Source organism: Columba livia, chromosome 32 (genome assembly GCF_036013475.1).
Source record: "Columba livia isolate bColLiv1 breed racing homer chromosome 32, bColLiv1.pat.W.v2, whole genome shotgun sequence".
Classification (NCBI taxonomy): domain Eukaryota; kingdom Metazoa; phylum Chordata; class Aves; order Columbiformes; family Columbidae; genus Columba; species Columba livia.
The window spans coordinates 248,576-269,565 of record NC_088633.1 but is presented as its reverse complement, the minus strand read 5'-3'; the positions used below and the strand labels follow the sequence as shown (position 1 = coordinate 269,565).

Below are 20,990 nucleotides of genomic sequence, written 5' to 3'. Positions count from 1 at the left end.
CCCCAAATTCTCTCAGGATTCTCCTGGGGTTTGGCAAATCCTGGAGCTGAGCCTGACCTAGTGGATCCCGCCACTTGGGCTTCAAGTTTTTGGGAAGTTCGGCGTCTGCCGTTCCTCAACCCCTCCTTGGGTCTCCCTCAACCTCTGGTTGGGTCCTTCCCAACCCACCTTTGGGTCTCCCCCAACCCACCTTTGGGTCTCCATCAACGCATCTTTGGGTCTTCCTAAACCCACCCTTGGGTCTTCCCAAACCCCTGGTGGGGTCTCCCTCAACCCACCCTTGGGTCTCCCTCAACCCACCCTTGGGTCTCCCTTAGCCCCCGGCTGGATCATTCCCAACCTGTCCTTGGGTCTCCCTCAACCTCTGGTTGGGTCTTTCTCAACCCACCCTTGGGTCTCCCTCAGCCCCCGGCTGGATCATTCCCAACCTGTCCTTGGGTCTCCCTCAACCTCTGGTTGGGTCTTTCTCAACCCACCCTTGGGTCTCCTTCAACCCCTGGTTGGTCTCCCTCAACCCACCCTTGGGTCTTTCTTCCTAAACCCCTGTTTGGGTCATTCTCAACCCATCCTTGGGTCTCCCTCAACCCCTGGTGGGGTCTCCCTCAGCCCACCCTTGGGTCTCCCTCAACCCCTGGTTGGGTCATTCTCAACCCATCCTTGGGTCTCCCTCAACCCCTGGTTGGGTCTCGCCCAACCCCTGGTTGGGTCATTCTCAACCCACCCTTGGGTCTCCTCCAACCCCTGGTTGGGTCTCCCTCAACCCACCCTTGGGTCTTTCTTCCTAAACCCCTGGTTGGGTCATTCTCAACCCATCCATGAGTCTTCCCAAACCCACCTTTGGGTCTCCCCCAACCCATCCTTGGGTCTTTCTTCCTAAACCCCTGGTTGGGTCATTCTCAACCCATCCATGAGTCTTCCCAAACCCCTGGTTGGGTCTCCCCCAACCCATCCTTGGGTCTCCCTCAACCCCTGGTTGGGTCATTCTCAACCCACCCATGGGTCTTCCCAAACCCATGGTTGGATCTTCCTCAACTCATCCTTGGGTCTCCCTCAACCCCTGGTTGGGTCATTCTCAACCCACCCTTGGGTCTCCCTCAACCCCTGGTTGGGTCTCCCTCAACCCACCCTTGGGTCTCCTCCAACCCCTGGTTGGGTCTCCCTCAACCCACCCTTGGGTCTCCCTCAACCCCTGGTTGGGTCTCCCTCAACCCACCCTTGGGTCTTTCTTCCTAAACCCCTGGTTGGGTCATTCTCAACCCATCCATGAGTCTTCCCAAACCCCTGGTTGGGTCTCCCTCAACCCCTGGTTGGGTCTCCCTCAACCCCTGGTTGGGTCTCCCCCAACCCACCCTTGGGTCTCCATCAACCCACCCTTGGATCTCCCTCAACCTATTGTGCAGGTGAGGGTCAACCACAGCTCGGAGGAAACAGCTTCGATCTCTTTAGGACGTGTGAGGCCACAACCCTCCCCTATGGGCACATACCTTATTTAGGGCCTCTCTATAGAGCTGGGTGGCGCTCTTGCCTTCCTCTGATGGATCCACGGGGTAATTGAGGACATCTGGGTTTTCATTGACTTCCTCCGTTCTTTTCCGAACACGGTTCACGGCATACCAGGTGTTGTTGTCCTCCCGGAACGGCGTTACACGCAGGTTAAACTGCCTGATGAATTCATGGACGATCCTAGACAAGAGAAGAATGCATGGGGGCGAGTGTTGACCAACAACCCTCCAAATTCTGCTTTCTCATTGGCTGTGTTGGTGTAGCCACGTGTCACAGTCCTGAGATGAGCTGAGGCCCTTCCTCCCCCTACTCAATCGAAGGTGACCGTGTGGTTTTTGCCCCATCTCAAACCGCAGGTTTCTCCCCAAAACGGGCTGGTTCCTCGTCTCGACCGCGGTGGTGACGTAGGACGTTGTCTTACCTGTGGTTGGGTGGCAGGCGCATGGCTCCCAGCTCCGCGTACCAGTCGTGTCCCTTGGGTCGGTACGTCCAGATCCGCCCACCGACCCGGTCGCTCATCTCCAGGACGGTCACCTGAGGACGGGGACGGGAGGCTTTTGGAAACGGGCAGAAGGTGGCACCAACCTGTCCCTCCGTGTCTTCAAAACCCACGGGTCTGAGTTTTTTCCGCCACCTTGCGATGGCCAACGTGGTTTTGAAACCCTCCAATCTTCTGCCCCAATGAGGCAGGACCTGACGGACTCACGGGCCTTGCGCTGGTTGACCAACGGCAACGGGCGTCACCGTTGGGGCTACAAGTTGTAGAACTTGAGCCTGGAGGTGCCTCTAGATGGGTCTAGTCCAGCCTAATTAAATCATCGCTTCAACCTTCTCCCACCACCGTGGTCCTTTCCTTCTCCAAGGTGGAAAACGCTCCGTGTAGGACGAGACTCAAGGTCCAACAAGACCCAACGGCTCTCATGCAACTACTTACGTTGTGGCCGGCGTCTCGGAGCAACTTTGCTGCCGTCAACCCGCTGATCCCCGCGCCGACGATGACCACGTTGACCGGATGGGTTGTGTGTTTCAACCCATGCTTGGCGATCTCCAGCAGCTCCTCGTAGTCTTTGTCGGGGAAACACGGGAACTCGTCTGCGCCCAAGAGACCCACAAGAAGGAGGATTTGGAAGAGAACTGGGGGGAGAAGAAGGGGAGGGAAGAATACAATGCAATGGAGGCACTCGGTAATGAGCATCGGGGTTCATCCCTGGCATCCCGGCACGTCAGTGGCAGCACAAACTGGTTCCAAAGCCGTAGGTGTCCAAACCTTAAAGAGGAACCATCCAGCCGACGTGTTTTGTTAATCAACTGGTATCATTATGAAACCTGATGGCATCAGGTTCCAAACGACCACGCCCAGACGCCAAGTCCATGTGATTTATTGTTATATTTTAAAGATAAATCAACCCCGTCTATGGTTTATCGTCTTCGTGCTCATGTTCTGCTCATGCAGCTCCTGTGGTGGGTCCCTGAAATGAGTTTAACCCCTTCAAATAAGCTCAAAAGTAAGCAGAAATGGTAATTAATGTCATCAATGTGCAAAGAATTGAGGTGATTTCGTTGTCCCTTTCCCATAAGTGTGTAAGTCACGGTGGGTTTGATGTGTTAGATAGAAATATAGACAGACAGACAGACTGGACAGACACTATTGGACAGAATAGGTGGAGATGATATTACATAGAAAAATGGACAATATTATGTAGATAAATAGACAATATAACATAGAAAGATGGACAATATAGCGTAGAAAGGTGGACAATATTACATAGAAAAATGGACAATATTACATAGAAAAATGGACAATATTATGTAGAAAAATGGACAATATTATGTAGAAAAATAGAACATATTACATAGAAAAATAGACAATATTATGTAGAAAAATCGACAATATAACATAGATGGACAATATGTAGAAAAATGGACAATATAACACAGAAAGATGGACAATATCACATAGATGAAGACAAGTGATGGGACTTCTCCGTTTATTTAGTGATTTAGTGTCAGAGATACCCTATGGAGACACCTATAGGGTACAGCGGGCGTTATATTAAATATTCTCACATGGAAGGGAAGTTTGAGCAGAAACCACCCTGTGATATTTGTAATTTTGGTTTCTCTTCTCCAAAATAACCATGGGGTGACTTTCATTTTCTTTTCTTCCCCCAAATATTGCTGGTTTGCTTCCAAAAAATATATGAAGCCACCCCTTGGGTAATTCTTACTCTTGGAAATTCCCTGTGGAATAAGTTTTTGCTGGAATGGCCCCAGATTTGTAGATAATTTGGGTGAAAGGGCGCCCGAAGACCAACGGACCATGTGGAAGACAAAGGGGATCTTGTTGGACATCACGGTGACCATGGGAGAACAAAAAGACCTTGGGACCAGGTCTTGGAGATATCTGATGGATTCTCCGTCTTCCATCAGACCTTCTGGTGTCATGGGTAGACATGGAGAACCCCCAAAGCCAATGGGAACGTGTCCTCCAAGAAGATCCTTGGACATTGGTGGTGCCACCTCTACCTCAACAACCCAATGGGAACGCGTCCTCCAAGAAGGTTCTTGGACATTGGTGGTGCCACCTCTACCTCAACAACCCAATGGGAACGTGTCCTCCAAGAAGGTCCTTGGATGCTGGTGGTGCCACCTCTACCTCAACAACCCAATGGGAACGTGTCCTCCAAGAAGGTCCTTGGACACTGGTGGTGCCACCTCTACCTCAACAACCCAATGGGAACGTGTCCTCCAAGAAGGTCCTTGGACGCTGGTGGTGCCACCTCTGCCTCAACAACCCAATGGGAACGTGTCCTCCAAGAAGGTCCTTGGACACTGGTGGTGCCACCTCTACCTCAACAACCCAATGGGAACGTGTCCTCCAAGAAGGTTCTTGGACACTGGTGGTGCCACCTCTACCTCAACAACCCAATGGGAACGTGTCCTCCAAGAAGATCCTTGGACATTGGTGGTGCCACCTCTACCTCAACAACCCAATGGGAACGTGTCCTCCAAGAAGGTTCTTGGACATTGGTGGTGCCACCTCTACCTCAACAACCCAATGGGAACGTGTCCTCCAAGAAGGTCCTTGGATGCTGGTGGTGCAACCTCTACCTCAACAACCCAATGGGAACGTGTCCTCCAAGAAGGTCCTTGGACACTGGTGGTGCCACCTCTACCTCAACAACCCAATGGGAACATGTCCTCCAAGAAGGTCCTTGGACATTGGTGGTGCCACCTCTACCTCAACAACCCAATGGGAACGTGTCCTCCAAGAAGGTCCTTGGACACTGGTGGTGCCACCTCTACCTCAACAACCCAAGGGGAACGTGTTCTCCAAGAAGGTCCTTGGATGCTGGTGGTGCCACCTCTACCTCAACAACCCAATGGGAACGTGTCCTCCAAGAAGGTCCTTGGACGTTGGTGGTGCCACCTCTACCTCAACAACCCAATGGGAACGTGTCCTCCAAGAAGGTCCTTGGACATTGGTGGTGCCTATACCTCAACAACCCAATGGGAACGTGTCCTCCAAGAAGGTCCTTGGATGCTGGTGGTGCAACCTCTACCTCAACAACCCAATGGGAACGTGTCCTCCAAGAAGGTCCTTGGACACTGGTGGTGCCACCTCTACCTCAACAACCCAATGGGAACATGTCCTCCAAGAAGGTCCTTGGACATTGGTGGTGCCACCTCTACCTCAACAACCCAATGGGAACGTGTCCTCCAAGAAGGTCCTTGGACACTGGTGGTGCCACCTCTACCTCAACAACCCAAGGGGAACGTGTTCTCCAAGAAGGTCCTTGGATGCTGGTGGTGCCACCTCTACCTCAACAACCCAATGGGAACGTGTTCTCCAAGAAGGTCCTTGGACGTTGGTGGTGCCACCTCTACCTCAACAACCCAATGGGAACGTGTCCTCCAAGAAGGTCCTTGGATGTTGGTGGTGCCACCTCTACCTCAACAACCCAATGGGAACGTGTCCTCCAAGAAGGTTCTTGGACACTGGTGGTGCCTCTACCTCAACAACCCAATGGGAACGTGTCCTCCAAGAAGGTCCTTGGACACTGGTGGTGCCACCTCTACCTCAACAACCCAAGGGGAACGTGTTCTCCAAGAAGGTCCTTGGATGCTGGTGGTGCCACCTCTACCTCAACAACCCAATGGGAACGTGTCCTCCAAGAAGGTCCTTGGACGTTGGTGGTGCCACCTCTACCTCAACAACCCAATGGGAACGTGTTCTCCAAGAAGGTCCTTGGATGCTGGTGGTGCCACCTCTACCTCAACAACCCAATGGGAACGTGTCCTCCAAGAAGGTCCTTGGATGTTGGGTGGTGCCACCTCTACCTCAACAACCCAATGGGAACGTGTCCTCCAAGAAGGTCCTTGGATGCTGGTGGTGCCACCTCTACCTCAACAACCCAATGGGAACGTGTCCTCCAAGAAGGTCCTTGGACGTTGGTGGTGCCACCTCTACCTCAACAACCCAATGGGAACGTGTCCTCCAAGAAGGTCCTTGGACGTTGGTGGTGCCACCTCTACCTCAACAACCCAATGGGAACGTGTCCTCCAAGAAGGTCCTTGGACATTGGTGGTGCCACCTCTACCTCAACAACCCAATGGGAACGTGTCCTCCAGGAAGGTCCTTGGACACTGGTGGTGCCTCTACCTCAACAACCCAATGGGAACGTGTCCTCCAAGAAGGTCCTTGGACATTGATGGTGCCTCTACCTCAACAACCCAACACCCAATGACCATGAAGTGGTTGAGCTGAAGGAAAGGAAGGTTTCTGGCCATGGAAGCAACACCAAGGGCAGATGTTCTACCAGGTTAAAAGGCATTGAAAATGAAAGAAAATGGGGAGAAAATAGAGTGAGAAGGTTGAAGATTGAGGGGAGAATCACTCACCGATCCCGGCCATGGTTGCGGTGGGAAGACGGGTCTTCTCGTGCGATTCGTCTTCATTTTATACCCTGCCTTTAAAAAAAAGGCAGACCTATCTAGAAGAATTCTACCAATCAGTAAAAGGGTGAGCAATGTGTGATTTATCATCAGAAGGGGAAGTGGTGGATGGTTTTTTATCTTTAATCACGGGTGTTACAAGATTTGGACGACAGCCATTGGTCTGTGGCGTGTTTGAGAAGTGTCATTAATATCAGAATGGGCCAAGGGTGACATCAAGTTCCTGGTGGTGACATCAAGTTCCTGGTGAAGGGCAGAGACCTTCCCCGTGTGTTCCTCCTATCGAAATCGGTCTAAATTTCGGGGGATTCGCCCTACGTTGGGTTTGGTTTTGCGTCTCCTTCCTATCAAAATCCATCTAAACATCGTGGGATTCGTCCCGTGTCCCCCAGCTCCCAAAAAAAACACCTTTTTGGTGATGCAAATGGGTGTTTCCAGGCGATGGTTCATCCATTGTATGTTCTTACAATCAGCGTTGAATGATTTGTGTTCGATTCCGTCTTCGTTGCTATAGAGGGAACTTGGCCGCCTTCACCGAAGTGGCAAAAACTAGCGAGTTGTGCCAGGATTCTTCCAGAATGAGGAACTTTGACCAATCAAAGGACCATAAATTGAACCGAGGAGCCATCCCTGGGCTGCACGGTGAGACTTTGCTATTATTATGATGATTTTCTGTCTTGTTTTGGCCCCGTTTCCTTTAGTTTCGATTGCAACATCCTGAGCTTCCCAACCTCATGGCCGCACTTCGAGTCTCAACGGCATCGTGGGGCTTTTCATCAAGTTTAGTCGTAAAACATGGCAATTTAATCGTAAAATGTCTTGATTTAATAACACAATATCTCGAGGTGGGTGGGAAATGGAAAGATCATCGAGTTGAGCTCCCACAGGTTGAGTTTTGGGGAATGAGGACGAGGGACTTTAGGCCAAAATGATGGGTTTAATTTCAAGGCGACGCTTATTTAATCTCCGCTGGCGTCAAGGCAAAAATAGGAACCGATTCTTTGCGTCTAAACGTCCTCAAAGTTCCCTTTATTGCCATTAAAATTGGGCAACAAACATCTGTGGAAACTGCTAAGAAATACTAAAGGATTGCGTGATTTTTTCACGAGGTTTTTGCCCCGCTTAAGAAAACCCATGAGAAAAGGCAAAAGCATCGTTTGGCGTCTGGTTCGTTAATGTTTTAATTGGTTTTTAGCTGTGCTGGGCTCACCAGGTTCATTTCCTGATACCTGTGGGCGTCTACGTTGGAAACGCAGCATTATTGCTCCACACGGAGCAAACGTTACTTCCTGGAGGATTTGGGGATTAAAGGAGACGTGTTCCCAACCAGGCGGAGGTTTTGGATGGAGGACGGTTAATTCCGTCTCGTTTTGACGTGTCCTACCAAGGCCGGGCCCGAAATGACGCTGTTTATTGTCTGAGTGGAAGAATTTCAAGGCAATAATTGCAAAAGGAGTTCCTCCCATGTTCTGGCTCCTCTGCTACTTCCTTGAGCGTTACTGGAAAGCGAGTTTCTACCCCAAACCGATTACAACACAGGCGGAATCAGTCGGCGTTGGATGGGGCAAGACGGGGAGGACTGTTGCTTGCAAATCGTTGTTTTTCCGACTGTTAATGTTGGGTTTTTTCCTTGATGATGGGAAGATAAGAAGCCAGGGGTTGGTCCATTAGAACTGATGTTGGTGCGGCCCAAGGAACACGGGAGGTTCAAATACACGTGAGCGTTGAGGATATGGGAATGAGATAAATATGCGAAGGGCAGAGATGGGAAAAACCCAGGGTGTATCTGGGTGGATTTATTAACAAAGTAATTAGCCCTTGTGAGCCTTTGAGCTGGCACACACAGCCGTGCCAACGGCTTCTGTTGAGGAAAGTCGCTCTTTCATCGGGTTTCCATTCGGTTCCTGCTCGCCCGCGAGATGCGTCTTGCACGTCGTCGGCTTGGCCGCGCAACCGATTTTGGAGATTGGGGCGAAACTCTGGGAAATAAGGGCTCTTTGTTAGGTTGGGGGGAAGGTTTTGATTGGGAGGGCGAGCACGTTGGAGGCCTTGAGGGGTTTTAGGCCTTGGAGGCGTTGAGGGGTCTTGGAGGTCTTTAGGTAGGTTGACATTAGGCCTGGTTGCCATGGGCCAAGAGGGACCCCGGCAACTGTGATTCTCCCCATTGTGAACTGGGGGGTGGAGCTTGTTCTCTTGGCCAATGGAAGGGCTCGGAGCTGGCCCTCATTTGCATGTTGGCATAAATTGAGGAGGGTGGGGACGATTGTTGGACACGGGGGGTCTGGGCAGCAAAGAGAGGAGACCGAGCCATGGTGGCTGCTAAAGGGAGGACGACCCAGAAGGGAAGGACGACCCAGAAGGGAAGGACGACCCAGAAGGGAAGGACATCCCGAAAAGTAAGGACATCCCGAAAGGGAAGGACATCCCAAAAGGGAAGGACATCCCAAAAGGGAAGGACATCCCGAAATGGAAGGACATCTCAGCGTGGAAAGAGACAGAGAAGCCATGGTGGGAGATCTCCAGACAAGCAACCGAAGCGCCGCGTCCCATTGAAGCGTCAACCCATGAAGAAACCCAAGAGAAGCCCCTCAAGGTCCAACTGGCTCCTCTCGGACCAGGCCCAGGGCATCATGGCCAACATTGTGAGGAGCATTCGCAAGCAGGTGTCGAGCGAGGCCGACCGCTTGAGGAGACGGAGCCGCCATCGCGTCGCGGGCCCCGCGCACGTCCAGGCCGCCCTACGGCGCATGGTGCCCAAGAGGAGGTGGGGACCGGTGGCCGCCGCGTCCCCCAGAAACAGGGACTAGAGAACGCGCCGAAACGCCGAAAACCACCCCGATTTCTCAAGAAGAAAGAGCCGCTTTGGCCAAGTGGATTTGGGAGATTTTGGGGGTGAAATCGGCGCAATAAAGTCCCAACATGGCGGGCTGTGGTGGTTTATTTCATAAGGGAGGATGAGGAGGGGTCGTGTTCCCTTAGCGAGGATCTTTAGGCCTCCGTTTGCGGACTAGAAATAATTAGCGGAGGGAAAATATGTTCCCTTGGTTTTCAGGCCAAAAATGCACATTTCTGTGTTCTTTGGGTATAATTCCTTGATTTTCAGGCCCTAAAAAATCCTTATGCAAATCCCTGTGCCCTTTTTGCTGTAATTCCTTGTTTTTCAGGCCAAAAATGTGAATTCCTGCGTTCTTTTGCTGTAATTTATTAGTTTTTAGGCCGCAAAACTCCTTATGCAAATCCCTTTGTTCTTTTGGTGTGATTTCTTGGTTTTCAGGCCAAAAATGTTCCTTATGCAAATTCCTGTGTTCTTTTGGTGTAATTCCTTGGGTTTTAGGGCAAAAATGCAAAATACTTTAAATATGTGATTTTCTCACTTCGAGTCAATGATTATAAATACTTTAATATATGTATTTTAATTGCTAACAAATTATGGGAATCGCTGCGAGTCCCACTAGTCTAAATCACCCAAGGGTCGTTCTGCTATCCTTCATTAATTAGATTAATTAATTGCATTGATGACAATTAAAGCGGCGGTTCTTAAGTACGATGGAGCCCGGCGGCATGGGGAAGGTGCCGATTGGCTTTTAGGGTGATGGTGGCGTTTGAATTTGCTGGGAAAATAAGTGGATTATTGGTGTAATCAGAGGGAAAATTTAAATTTTTTATTTTTAAAATATTTAAATTTAAAAAATTTAATTTTTAACATTTAAATTTTAAAATTAGTAACGTTTTAAATTTGAAAATGGAGTGAAAAGGGAAGTTTCCCTGACCGGGAATCGAACCCGGGCCGCGGCGGTGAGAGCGCCGAATCCTAACCACTAGACCACCAGGGACTCGCTGGTACTGAGGTGTTAATTGCGCACCCACATCATCTCACAGAACCCGCAGCTCCTATTCCTGCTTTATAGGCGCAATAATTTGAGGGGAAAAAGGGGAAAATAGCCATTTTCCCTAATTCAGGTGGGGGAGTGGTTAAATATGATAAAAACGGTGCGTTTTCTGTTAAAAAAATGAGACTATTTTAATTTTATTAGAAGGAAAAAGATGTGTCAGGAGTGGGATTCGAACCCACGCCTCCATTCGGAGACCAGAAATCCCCATAGGAGGGAAAGCGAGGAGCTTGAGTCTGGCGCCTTGGACCACTCGGCCATCCTGACACCCCAAAAATCCCCCTCGTCCTCCTCAATTCACCCCACTTTAATTTAATTTAATTTAATTTAATTTAATTTAATTATTGGGGGACTTTCATTGAGGGTTAGGTCAAAAAAACCCTGGGTTTTTTTGGTCTAATTCCTTGGTTTTCAGGCCAAAAATGCAAATTCCTGCGCTCTTTTGGTGTAATTTATTAGCTTTTAGGCCCCCAAAATCCTTATGCAAATTCTTGTGTTATTTTGGTGTAATTCCTTGGTTTTCAGGCCAACCCCCCTTCCCCACGCCAACTCCCAATGAGGAAGAGCTGCCTCACAAGGGCCGCGTCCCAACCGGCCAATCGCACGCCGCGTTGTTGGGCGCTCATTTGAATATTCCACCCCCCCATAGTTCCACCCACCAACCAACCATCGTTGTGGTGGGACCGGGAGGTGGGTAGAGACCAAGGAGACCCAATGGCCGCCAAGAGAGGAAGAACCTCAAGGAAGAGGAAGAGGAAGGAGAAGACCCAACGGGCGAGGCCGTTGCTCAAGTGGCGAAGACCAACGTGCCAACGCAACCGGTGGAAACCACCCATGAGGAGACTCAACCGTTGGGTGAAGACGGGGTCTTGCCAACGCTCCATCTCGCGGCTGCTGCGTCAACTACCGCCCCGGCGCATGTCGGCGAAGGCCAAGAGGTTGATGGACGCGTCCATGGGGGTTCTATGCAAAGGGTTGGTCAACGAGGCCGACCGGCGGCGGCGCCGGCGCCGCGGCTCCTTCATCGGCACCGTGGAGCTGCGGGCGGCCGTCGAGGCCGTGATGAGACGCGGGGCGCGTTTCGTCTTCCCCGTCGCCGCGTGATCTGCTGGCGCCAGATGAACCGCAAGGGCCTCGTTGGGTGACGGGGGAGAAGAAGAACAACAAGAAGAAACAAAGAATAAACTTGGAGACTTTCTCGCCCGCCCAACTCGGAATTGTTCGTGGTTGGATGAGAAACCAAGGTGGTGTCCCACCAGCACCCACAGGCCCGCGCGGGTGGTAATTTGGAGGTGATTTGGGTGGGAGCATCTTCACTGGGGAGGTTGGAGACTCATTGAGGAGGCTGGAGATGCACCAGAGGCTGGAGATTCAAGGGGGGGAGGTTGGAGATTCATGGGGGAGGTTGGAGACCAATGTGGGAGGTTGGAGATCCACCAAGTAGGCTGGGGACCCAACGAGGAGGTTGGAGACTCAATGGAGAGGTTGGAGACCCACGGGGGAAGTTGGAGACTCAATGGGGAGGTTGGAGACCAATGTGGGAGGTTGGAGACCCAATGGAGAGGCTGGAGATCCACCAAGTAGGCTGGGGACCCAACGAGGAGCTTGGAGACTCAATGGGGAGGTCGGAGACTCAATGGGGAGGTTGGAGACCCATGGAGGAGGTTGGAGATCCACCAGAGGTTGAAGACCCATGTGGGGGGGTTGGAGACCCAATGGGGAGGCTGGCTGCCCCAAATTCTCGTGTTTTCTACCTCAAAATCTTGTGTTTTCTGCCCCAAATTCTCTACATTTTCTGGCCCAAATCCTCATGTTTTCTGCCCCAAATCCTCACGTTTTCTGCCCCACATTCTCTCCTTTTCTGGCCCAAATTCTCGTGTTTTCTGCCCCAAATTCTCGTATTTTCCACCCTCAAACCTATTATTTTCTGCCCCGAATTCTCTACATTTTCTGCCCCAAATCCTCACATTTTCAGCCCCAAATTCTCTACATTTTCTGCCCCAAATTCTCTACATTTTCTGCCCCAAATCCTCACATTTTCAGCCCCAAATTCTCTACATTTTCTGCCCCAAATTCTCTACATTTTCTGCCCCAAATCCTCACATTTTCAGCCCCAAATTCTCTACATTTTCTGCCCCAAATTCTCTACATTTTCTGCTTCACTTTCTCTCGTTTTCTGACCCAAATTCTTGTGTTTTCTGCCCCAAATTCTCGTGTTTTCTGCCCCAAATCCTCACATTTTCTGCCCCGAATTCTCTACATTTTCTGCCCCAAATCCTCACATTTTCAGCCCCAAATTCTCTACATTTTCTGCCCCAAATTCTCTACATTTTCTGCTTCACTTTCTCTCGTTTTCTGACCCAAATTCTTGTGTTTTCTGCCCCAAATTCTCGTGTTTTCTGCCCCAAATTCTCTACATTTTCTGCTTCACATTCTCTCATTTTCTGCCCCAAATTCTCTACATTTTCTGGCCCAAATCCTCACGTTTTCTGCCCCAAATCCTCACATTTTCTGCCCCACATTCTCTCCTTTTCTGGCCCAAATTCTCGTGTTTTCTGCCCCAAATTCTCTCATTTTCTGCCCCAAATTCTCTACATTTTCTGCCCCAAATTCTCTATATTTTCTGCTTCACTTTCTCTCATTTTCTGACCCAAATTCTCGTGTTTTCTGCCCCAAATCCTCACATTTTCTGCCCCAAATCCTCATGTTTTCTGCCCCAAATCCTCACGTTTTCTGCCCCACATTCTCTCCTTTTCTGGCCCAAATTCTCGTGTTTTCTGGCCCAAATTCTCGCCTTTTCTGCCCCAAATTCTCGTGTTTTCTGCCCTCAAACCTATTATTTTCTGCCCCGAATTCTCTACATTTTCTGCCCCAAATTCTCGTGTTTTCTGCCCCAAATCCTCACATTTTCTGCCCCAAATTCTCTACATTTTCTGCTTCACTTTCTCTCGTTTTCTGACCCAAATTCTTGTGTTTTCTGCCCCAAATTCTCGTGTTTTCTGCCCCAAATCCTCACATTTTCTGCCCCGAATTCTCTACATTTTCTGCCCCAAATTCTCTACATTTTCTGCCCCAAATCCTCATGTTTTCTGCCCCAAATCCTCATGTTTTCTGCCCCACATTCTCTCCTTTTCTGCCCCAAATTCTCGTGTTTTCTGCCCCAAATTATCTGCATTTTCTGCCCCAAATTCTCTACATTTTCTGCTTCACTTTCTCTCGTTTTCTGACCCAAATTCTCGTGTTTTCTGCTCCAAATCCTCACATTTTCTGCCCCAAATCCTCATGTTTTCTGCCCCAAATCCTCACGTTTTCTGCCCCACATTCTCTCCTTTTCTGGCCCAAATTCTCGTGTTTTCTGCCCCAAATTCTCTCATTTTCTGCCCCAAATTCTCTACATTTCCTGCTTCACTTTTTCTCGTTTTCTGCCCCAAATTCTCGTGTTTTCTGCCCCAAATCCTCACATTTTCTGCCCCAAATTCTCGTGTTTTCCGCCCTCAAACCTCTTATTTTCTGCCCCAAATTCTCTACATTTTCAGCCCCAAATTCTCTACATTTTCTGCCCCAAATTCTTGTGTTTTCTGCCCCAAATTCTTGTGTTTTGTGCCCCAAATTCTTGTGTTTTGTGCCCCAAATTCTCGCCTTTTCTGCCCCAAATTCTCTACATTTTCTGCCCCACATTCTCTCCTTTTCTGGCCCCAAACCCCCGATCTTCACTGTGAATTTGTTCCATTTCCCCCCATTTTCGCGACGGGGGCGGCCGGGTCCCCCCCAGCACCCAACATGGGGACACGGGGCCATCTCGGACCCGCAAGAAGGTGACAAAAGGTGACAAAAGGTGACATCCCGGGTTTATTGTCACCAAAGCAGCTTTTGCCTCTAGAGGGCTCTGGATAACGCTGATTTTGGGCTGTTTCCAGCCATTTTTCGGGCATTTCCTCGCTCCCGGATACAGATTTGGGCTTCCGGAGCAAATCCAGGCCCAGCGGCGCCTCCATTGCGCTGGGGGACAAGTGGGGACAAGGGGGACAAGGGGGGGGGGGGCTGTGTGTCCCCCCCCAGCCCCGCAGACCCGGCTTTGGAGGGGAGGCCGCGGCGTTAGGCTCAGTTCTATGCCAGGTAAGTGGGGAAACTGGGATGGACTGGGATTTGGGGGGGGGTACTGGGGTGGGATCCCCTTGGGGTGTCCCCATGTTATTTGGGGACCCCCATGGTCCCATTGTCCCCCCATATTGTCCCCCCCATTCCCTTTATTCCCAGTGAGGGGACTGGGGGGACTTACGGCGTTAGGCTCGGTTTTAAGGCAGGTAACCAAGGAAACTGGGTTGAACTGGGATTTGGGGGGTGGGGTACGGGGGTGGGATCCCCTTGGGGTGTCCCCATGTTATTTGGGGACCCCCCCAGTCACTAAGGGACCCCCAGGGGTGGGATATTGTGTCCCCCCCCCATTCCTTTTATTCCCAGTGAGGGGACTGGGGGGACTTGCGGCGTTAGGCTCGGTTTTAAGGCAGGTAACCAAGGAAACTGGGTTGAACTGGGATTGGGGGGGGTACTGGGGTGGGATCCCCTTGGGGTGTCCCCATGTTATTTGGGGACCCCCCCGGTCACTAAGGGACCCCCAGGGGTGAGATATTGTGTCCCCCCCATTCCCTTTATTCCCAGTGAGGGGACTGGGGGGACTCATGGCGTTAGGCTCAGTTCTATGCCAGGTAAGCGGGGAAACTGGGATGAACTGGGTTTGGGGGGGAACTGGGGTGGGATCCCCTTGGGGTGTCCCCATGTTATTTGGGGACCCCCCTGGTCACTAAGGGCCCCCCAGGGGTGCAATATTGTGTCCCCCATTCCCTTTATTCCCAGTGAGGGGACTGGGGGGACTCATGGCGTTAGGCTCAGTTCTAAGCCAGGTAAGCGGGGAAACTGGGATGGACTGGGTTTGGGGGGGAACTGGGGTGGGATCCCCCTTGGGGTGTCCCCATGTTATTTGGGGACCCCCCCGGTCACTAAGGGACCCCCAGGGGTGCAATATTGTGTCCCCCATTCCCTTTATTCCCAGTGAGGGGACTGGGGGGACTTGCGGCGTTAGGCTTGGTTTTAAGCCGGGGAAACTGGGATGAACTGGGATTGGGGGGGGTACGGGGGTGGGATCCCTTGGGGTGTCCCCATGTTATTTGGGGACCCCCCCGGTCACTAATGGACCCCCAGGGGTGCAATATTGTGTCCCCCATTCCCTTTATTCCCAGTGAGGGGACTGGGGGGACTCATGGCGTTAGACTCAGTTCTAAGCCAGGTAAGCGGGGGAAACTGGGATGAACTGGGATTGGGGGGGAACTGGGGTGGATCCCCTTGGGGTGTCCCCAGATATTTTGGGGACCCCCCCGGTCACTAATGGACCCCCAGGGGTGCAATATTGTGTCCCCCATTCCCTTTATTCCCAGTGAGGGGACTGGGGGGACTTGCGGCGTTAGGCTTGGTTTTAAGCCGGGGGAAACTGGGATGAACTGGGATTGGGGGGGAACTGGGGTGGGATCCCCTTGGGGTGTCCCCATGTTATTTGGGGACCCCCTGGTCACTAAGGGACCCCCAGGGGTGGGATATTGTGTCCCCCATTCCCTTTATTCCCAGTGAGGAGACTGGGGGGACTTGTGGCGTTAGACTCAGTCTATGCCAGGTAAGCGGGGAAACTGGGATGAACTGGGATTGGGGGGGGAACTGGGGTGGGATCCCCTTGGGGGTGTCCCCATGTCATTTGGGGACCCCCCCGGTCACTAAGGGACCCCAGGGGTGAGATATTGTGTCCCCCATTCCCTTTATTCCCAGTGAGGGGACTGGGGGGACTCATGGCGTTAGGCTCAGTTCTAAGCCAGGTAAGCGGGGAAACTGGGATGAACTGGGATTTGGGGGGGAACTGGGGTGGGATCCCCTTGGGGTGTCCCCATGTTATTTGGGGACCCCCCCCGGTCACTAAGGGACCCCAGGGGTGAGATATTGTGTCCCCCCCATTCCCTTTATTCCCAGTGAGGGGACTGGGGGGACTCATGGCGTTAGGCTCAGTTCTAAGCCAGGTAAGCGGGGAAACTGGGATGAACTGGGATTGGGGGGGGTACTGGGGTGGGATCCTCTTGGGGTGTCCCCAGATATTTTGGGGGCCCCCCCGGTCACTAATGGACCCCCAGGGGTGCAATATTGTGTCCCCCATTCCCTTTATTCCCAGTGAGGGGACTGGGGGGACTTGCGGCGTTAGGCTCAGTTCTAAGCCAGGTAAGCGGGGAAACTGGGATGAACTGGGATTGGGGGGGAACTGGGGTGGGATCCCCTTGAGGTGTCCCCAGATATTTTGGGGGCCCCCCCCGGTCACTAAGGGACCCCCAGGGGTGCAATATTGTGTCCCCCATTCCCTTTATTCCCAGTGAGGAGACTGGGGGGACTCATGGCGTTAGGCTCAGTTCTAAGCCAGGTAAGCGGGGAAACTGGGATGGACTGGGATTTGGGGGGGGTACTGGGGTGGGATCCCCTTGGGGTGTCCCCATGTTATTTGGGGACCCCCCCGGTCACTAAGGACCCCAGGGGTGGGATATTGTGTCCCCCCCATTCCTTTTATTCCCAGTGAGGGGACTGGGGGGACTTGCGGCGTTAGGCTTGGTTTTAAGCCGGGGGAAACTGGGATGAACTGGGATTGGGGGGGAACTGGGGTGGGATCCCCTTGGGGTGTCCCCATGTTATTTGGGGACCCCCCTGGTCACTAAGGGCCCCCCAGGGGTGCAATATTGTGTCCCCCATTCCCTTTATTCCCAGTGAGGGGACTGGTGGGACTCATGGCGTTAGGCTCAGTTCTAAGCCAGGTAAGCGGGGGAAACTGGGATAAACTGGGATTGGGGGGGAACTGGGCTGGATTTATTGATTTTAAAGGTTTCTTTCCTGTCACAGGGGATTTTTGGGGACCCCTGAAGAACTGGGGGGACCCCATGGAGCCCCCGGTGGTGCTGGAGGCCCAGCAGGAGGCGCTGCAGCGCGACGTGATGCACGAGAGTTACCGCACGCTCATGGCCCTGGGTGAGTGACCACAAAACCCCTTTTTTCCTCATTTTGCTCCTTTTTTTTTGGCCTTTTTTTCACCCGTTTTATTTCCTCTCTCGCCCTTTTTCCCCCCTTATTTGTCCTCTTTTAATGACTCCCTTTTCTCCCCTTTTATTCCTTGTTTTCCCTCCATTTTCTCCCCATTTTCCTCCCAATTTTCTCCTTGTTTTCACTCCTTCCCCCCCTTTCCCCCCCCTTGTTTCCCCCCCCTTGTTTCCCCCCCTTGTTTCCCCCCCTTGTTTCCCCCCCCTTGTTTCCCCCCCCTTGTTTCCCCCCTTGTTTCCCCCCCTTGTTTCCCCCCCCTTGTTTCCCCCCCTTGTTTCCCCCCCCCTTGTTTCCCCCCCCCTGTTTCCCTCCCCTTGTTTCCCCCCTTTGTTTCCCCCCCCTTTGTTCCCCCCCCTTTGTTTCCCCCCCCTTGTTTCCCCCCACCTTGATTCCCCATACCCCGTTTCCCCCCCCCTCGTTTCCCCCCCCTCGTTTCCCCCCCTCGTTTCCCCCCCTCGTTTCCCCCCCCTCGTTTCCCCCCCCTTGTTTCCCCCCCCTTGTTTCCCCCCCTTGTTTCCCCCCCTGTTTTCCCCCCCCTTGTTTTCCCCCCCTTGTTTCCCCCCCTTGTTTTCCCCCCCTTGTTTTCCCCCCCTTGTTTTCCCCCCCTTGTTTTCCCCCCCTTGTTTCCCCCCCCTTGTGTTTCCCCCCCCTTGTGTTTCCCCCCCCTTGTTTCCCCCCCCTTATTTCCCCCCCTTTGTTTCCCCCCCTTCTTTCCCCCCCTTGTTTCCCCCCCCCTTGTTTCCCCCCCCTTGTTTCCCCCCCCTTGTTTCCCCCCCCTGTTTCCCCCCCCTGTTTCCCCCCCCTGTTTCCCCCCCCTTGTTTCCCCCCCCTTGTTTCCCCCCCTTGTTTCCCCCCCCTTTGTTTCCCCCCCCTTTGTTTCCCCCCCCTTTGTTTCCCCCCCCTTGTTCCCCCCCCTTGTTTCCCCCCCTTGTTTCCCCCCCCCTTGTTTCCCCCCACTTTGTTTCCCCCCCTTGTTTCCCCCCCTTGTTTCCCCCCCCCTTGTTTCCCCCCCCTTTGTTTCCCCCCTCCTTTGTTTCCCCCCCCCTTGTTCCCCCCCCTTGTTTCCCCCACTTGTTTCCCGCCCCTTGTTCCCCCCCTTTTTCCCCCCCCTTTATTCCCTTTCTCCCCCTTGTTTTCTCCCCCCTTGTTTTCTTCCCCCTTGTTTTCTCCCCCCTTGTTTTCTTCCCCCTTTCCTTCTCCCCCCTTTCCTTCTCCCCTTATTTCCCCCTTATTTTCCCCCTTTATCCCCTCTCCTCCCCCTCACTTCTCCCCTTTCTCCCCCCAGCAGCCCGGGGCCTCCTGAACCCCAAACCCCCCTCACCAACCCCCGAAGAACCGAGCCCCCCATCCCAACGCCAACCCCTGGGCTCCAACCGCCGCAAAACCAAACACCCCGACAGAACCCAGCCCCCCGGTCCCACCGAGACCCCCAACATCCCGCCCCATAGACGCAGCCGCCCTGGCGAAAGACCCCATCAATGCACCGAGTGTGGGAAGAGCTTCCCGTGGGCGTCCCATCTGGAACGTCACCGGCGCGTCCACACGGGCGAGCGGCCCTTTGGCTGCGGCGAATGCGGAGAGACCTTCAGCCAACGCTCCCACCTCGCCAAACACCGGCACAGCCACGCCGGCGAGCGGCCCCGCCGTGGCAAAACCTTCCACCAAACCCCCGAGGCGCTTCGCTGCCGCCGGGCGAACTTAAAAGAGCGGATATCGGGCTTAAAAGAGCGGATTTTGGGGTTAAAGGAGTGCGGGAAGGAACCCGGAGCGACGCTCCCGCGCCGCCGCCACCGTCCCCACCGTTGCGGCGACTGCGGGAAGAGCTTCGCGTGGGTGTCGCACCTGGAGCGGCACCGGCGCGTCCACACGGGCGAGCGGCCGTTCGGCTGCGGGAGCTGCGGCGGCCGCTTCTCGCAGAAATCCCACCTGCTGCAGCACCGCAAGACGCATGCGCCCGACCGGCCCTACAAGTGTGGGGACTGCGGGAAGCGATTCGGGGCCGTCCCCCCCTTCTTAGCCCACCGGCGCGGGCACGTGGAGCCCAAGGGTTTTGCTTGTGGGGATTGCGGGAAGAGGTTCCCGTGGGCGTCCCATCTGGAACGTCACCGGCGCGTCCACACGGGCGAGCGGCCATTTGGGTGCGGCGAATGCGGTGAGACCTTCAGCCAGAGTTCACACCTCGCCAAACACCAGCGGTGTCACCTCCCCAAGGTCCCTGTTGTCCCCAAGGTCCTTGTTGTCCCTGTGTCACCGGCCATGACGAGATTTGGGGGGGATGAGGAGCCCTGAGCCATTGAGGACCCGTCATGGTGGTGGATGGAGCAAAAAGTGTCACCACGGATTGGGGACAAATGGATGAGGTCCCTGTTGTCCCCGAGGTCCCTGTTGTCCCCAAGGTCCCTGTTGTCCCCGTGTCACCGGCCACGACGAGATTTGGGGGGGATGAGGAGCCCTGAGCCATTGAGGACCCGTCATGGTGGTGGATGGAGAGAAAAGTGTCACCACGGATTGGGGACAAATGGATGAGGTCCCTGTTGTCCCCGAGGTCCCTGTTGTCCCCAAGGTCCCTGTTGTCCCCGTGTCACCGGCCACGACGAGATTTGGGGGGGATGAGGAGCCCTGAGCCATTGAGGACCCGTCATGGTGGTGGATGGAGCGAAAAGTGTCACCGTGGATTGGGGACAAATGGATGAGGTCCCTGTTGTCCCCGAGGTCCCTGTTGTCCCCATGGCACCAGCCCCAACAAGATTTGGGGGGGACGAGGAGCTCTGAGCCATTGAGGACCCATCATGGTGGTGGATGGAGCGAAAAGTGTCACTGCGGTTTGGGGACAAATGGGTTGGGCTTTTGTGTTAAAATAGGGTGATTTTTGCGCCAAAACGCGGTGATTTTTGCACCAAAATATGGTGGGTTTTGCGCCAAAACACGGTGATTTTTGCACCAATACAATTATCGTATAAATGGAGAATCGGGCGTCGCAATCTCATTTAACGACTTTATTTTTACTGTTTACTTTTACTGCGAATTGGGGCAATAAATTTATTGGTGATAAACGCATTAGGGACCACTTTTGGGGCCAAAACCGCTATATTTGGAGCTGGGGAGGGTGTTTAAAAGCCCCAAATGCCCCAAAAATACCCATTTTCAGAGGCCTTGTCTTCCCAACAGGGCCCGTTGCCGTGGCAACGCCGGCTGGTTGCCCTCACCCAAGATGGACGCCAGAGCTTCACCTCCGGGCGCCATCTTGAGCGGAGCTCCGCCGGCGGCAATGGGGGAGGCGGCGCCATTTTGCCGGCCGCCGCCATGTTTCTTCTCGCCCTGCCCTGAGGGCGAGGCCGCCATTTTGGAAGCGGGCACCCCCCGCCCCCCCCCCCCCCCCCGAGGGGACCCCCAACCCGCAGGCCCCGAATTAACGGTTTTTCAGCCCAATTTTCCCCCGATTTCTGGATTTTTTAGCACGACGCTGTGAAAAACAACCCCCCAAAAACTCCTTTATCGCAGCTTCAGGCCAGGACTGCCCCCCCA

The 20,990-nt window shown here is 53.3% G+C and overlaps 2 protein-coding genes and 2 non-coding genes across 4 annotated transcripts in view; 1 reads left to right on the top strand and 3 right to left on the bottom strand.

Annotated features, from left to right (window-relative positions):
* IL4I1 (interleukin 4 induced 1) overlaps positions 1 to 6,460 on the bottom strand; it is an 8,829-nt gene extending 2,369 nt beyond the window's left edge. The window contains exons 1-4 of the mRNA XM_005514801.3: positions 6,406 to 6,460; positions 2,438 to 2,637; positions 1,925 to 2,037; positions 1,485 to 1,683 (exon numbers count right to left, since the gene is read on the bottom strand). Of these exons, the coding sequence (XP_005514858.2) occupies positions 1,485 to 1,683; positions 1,925 to 2,037; positions 2,438 to 2,637; positions 6,406 to 6,418 (525 nt within the window). The 5' untranslated portion in view covers positions 6,419 to 6,460. The remainder of the gene's footprint in view (positions 1 to 1,484; positions 1,684 to 1,924; positions 2,038 to 2,437; positions 2,638 to 6,405) is intronic.
* Positions 6,461 to 10,220: 3,760 nt separating this feature from the next.
* TRNAE-CUC (transfer RNA glutamic acid (anticodon CUC)) lies at positions 10,221 to 10,292 on the bottom strand. Its single transcript has one exon. It is a non-coding gene; the product is annotated as a tRNA-Glu (tRNA).
* Positions 10,293 to 10,506: 214 nt separating this feature from the next.
* On the bottom strand, positions 10,507 to 10,616 carry TRNAL-CAA (transfer RNA leucine (anticodon CAA)). Its single transcript has 2 exons — positions 10,579 to 10,616; positions 10,507 to 10,552 (listed from the first exon to the last, which is right to left on the bottom strand). It is a non-coding gene; the product is annotated as a tRNA-Leu (tRNA).
* Positions 10,617 to 14,276: 3,660 nt separating this feature from the next.
* Positions 14,277 to 20,522, top strand: LOC135576870 (zinc finger protein CKR1-like). The gene is made up of 4 exons (XM_065044146.1): positions 14,277 to 14,465; positions 17,271 to 17,396; positions 18,751 to 19,694; positions 19,844 to 20,522. The coding sequence occupies exons 1-4, from the start codon at positions 14,459 to 14,461 to the stop codon at positions 19,919 to 19,921; spliced, it is 1,155 nt and encodes a 384-aa protein (XP_064900218.1). The 5' UTR covers positions 14,277 to 14,458; the 3' UTR covers positions 19,922 to 20,522.
* The last annotated feature ends 468 nt before the right edge of the window (positions 20,523 to 20,990 follow it).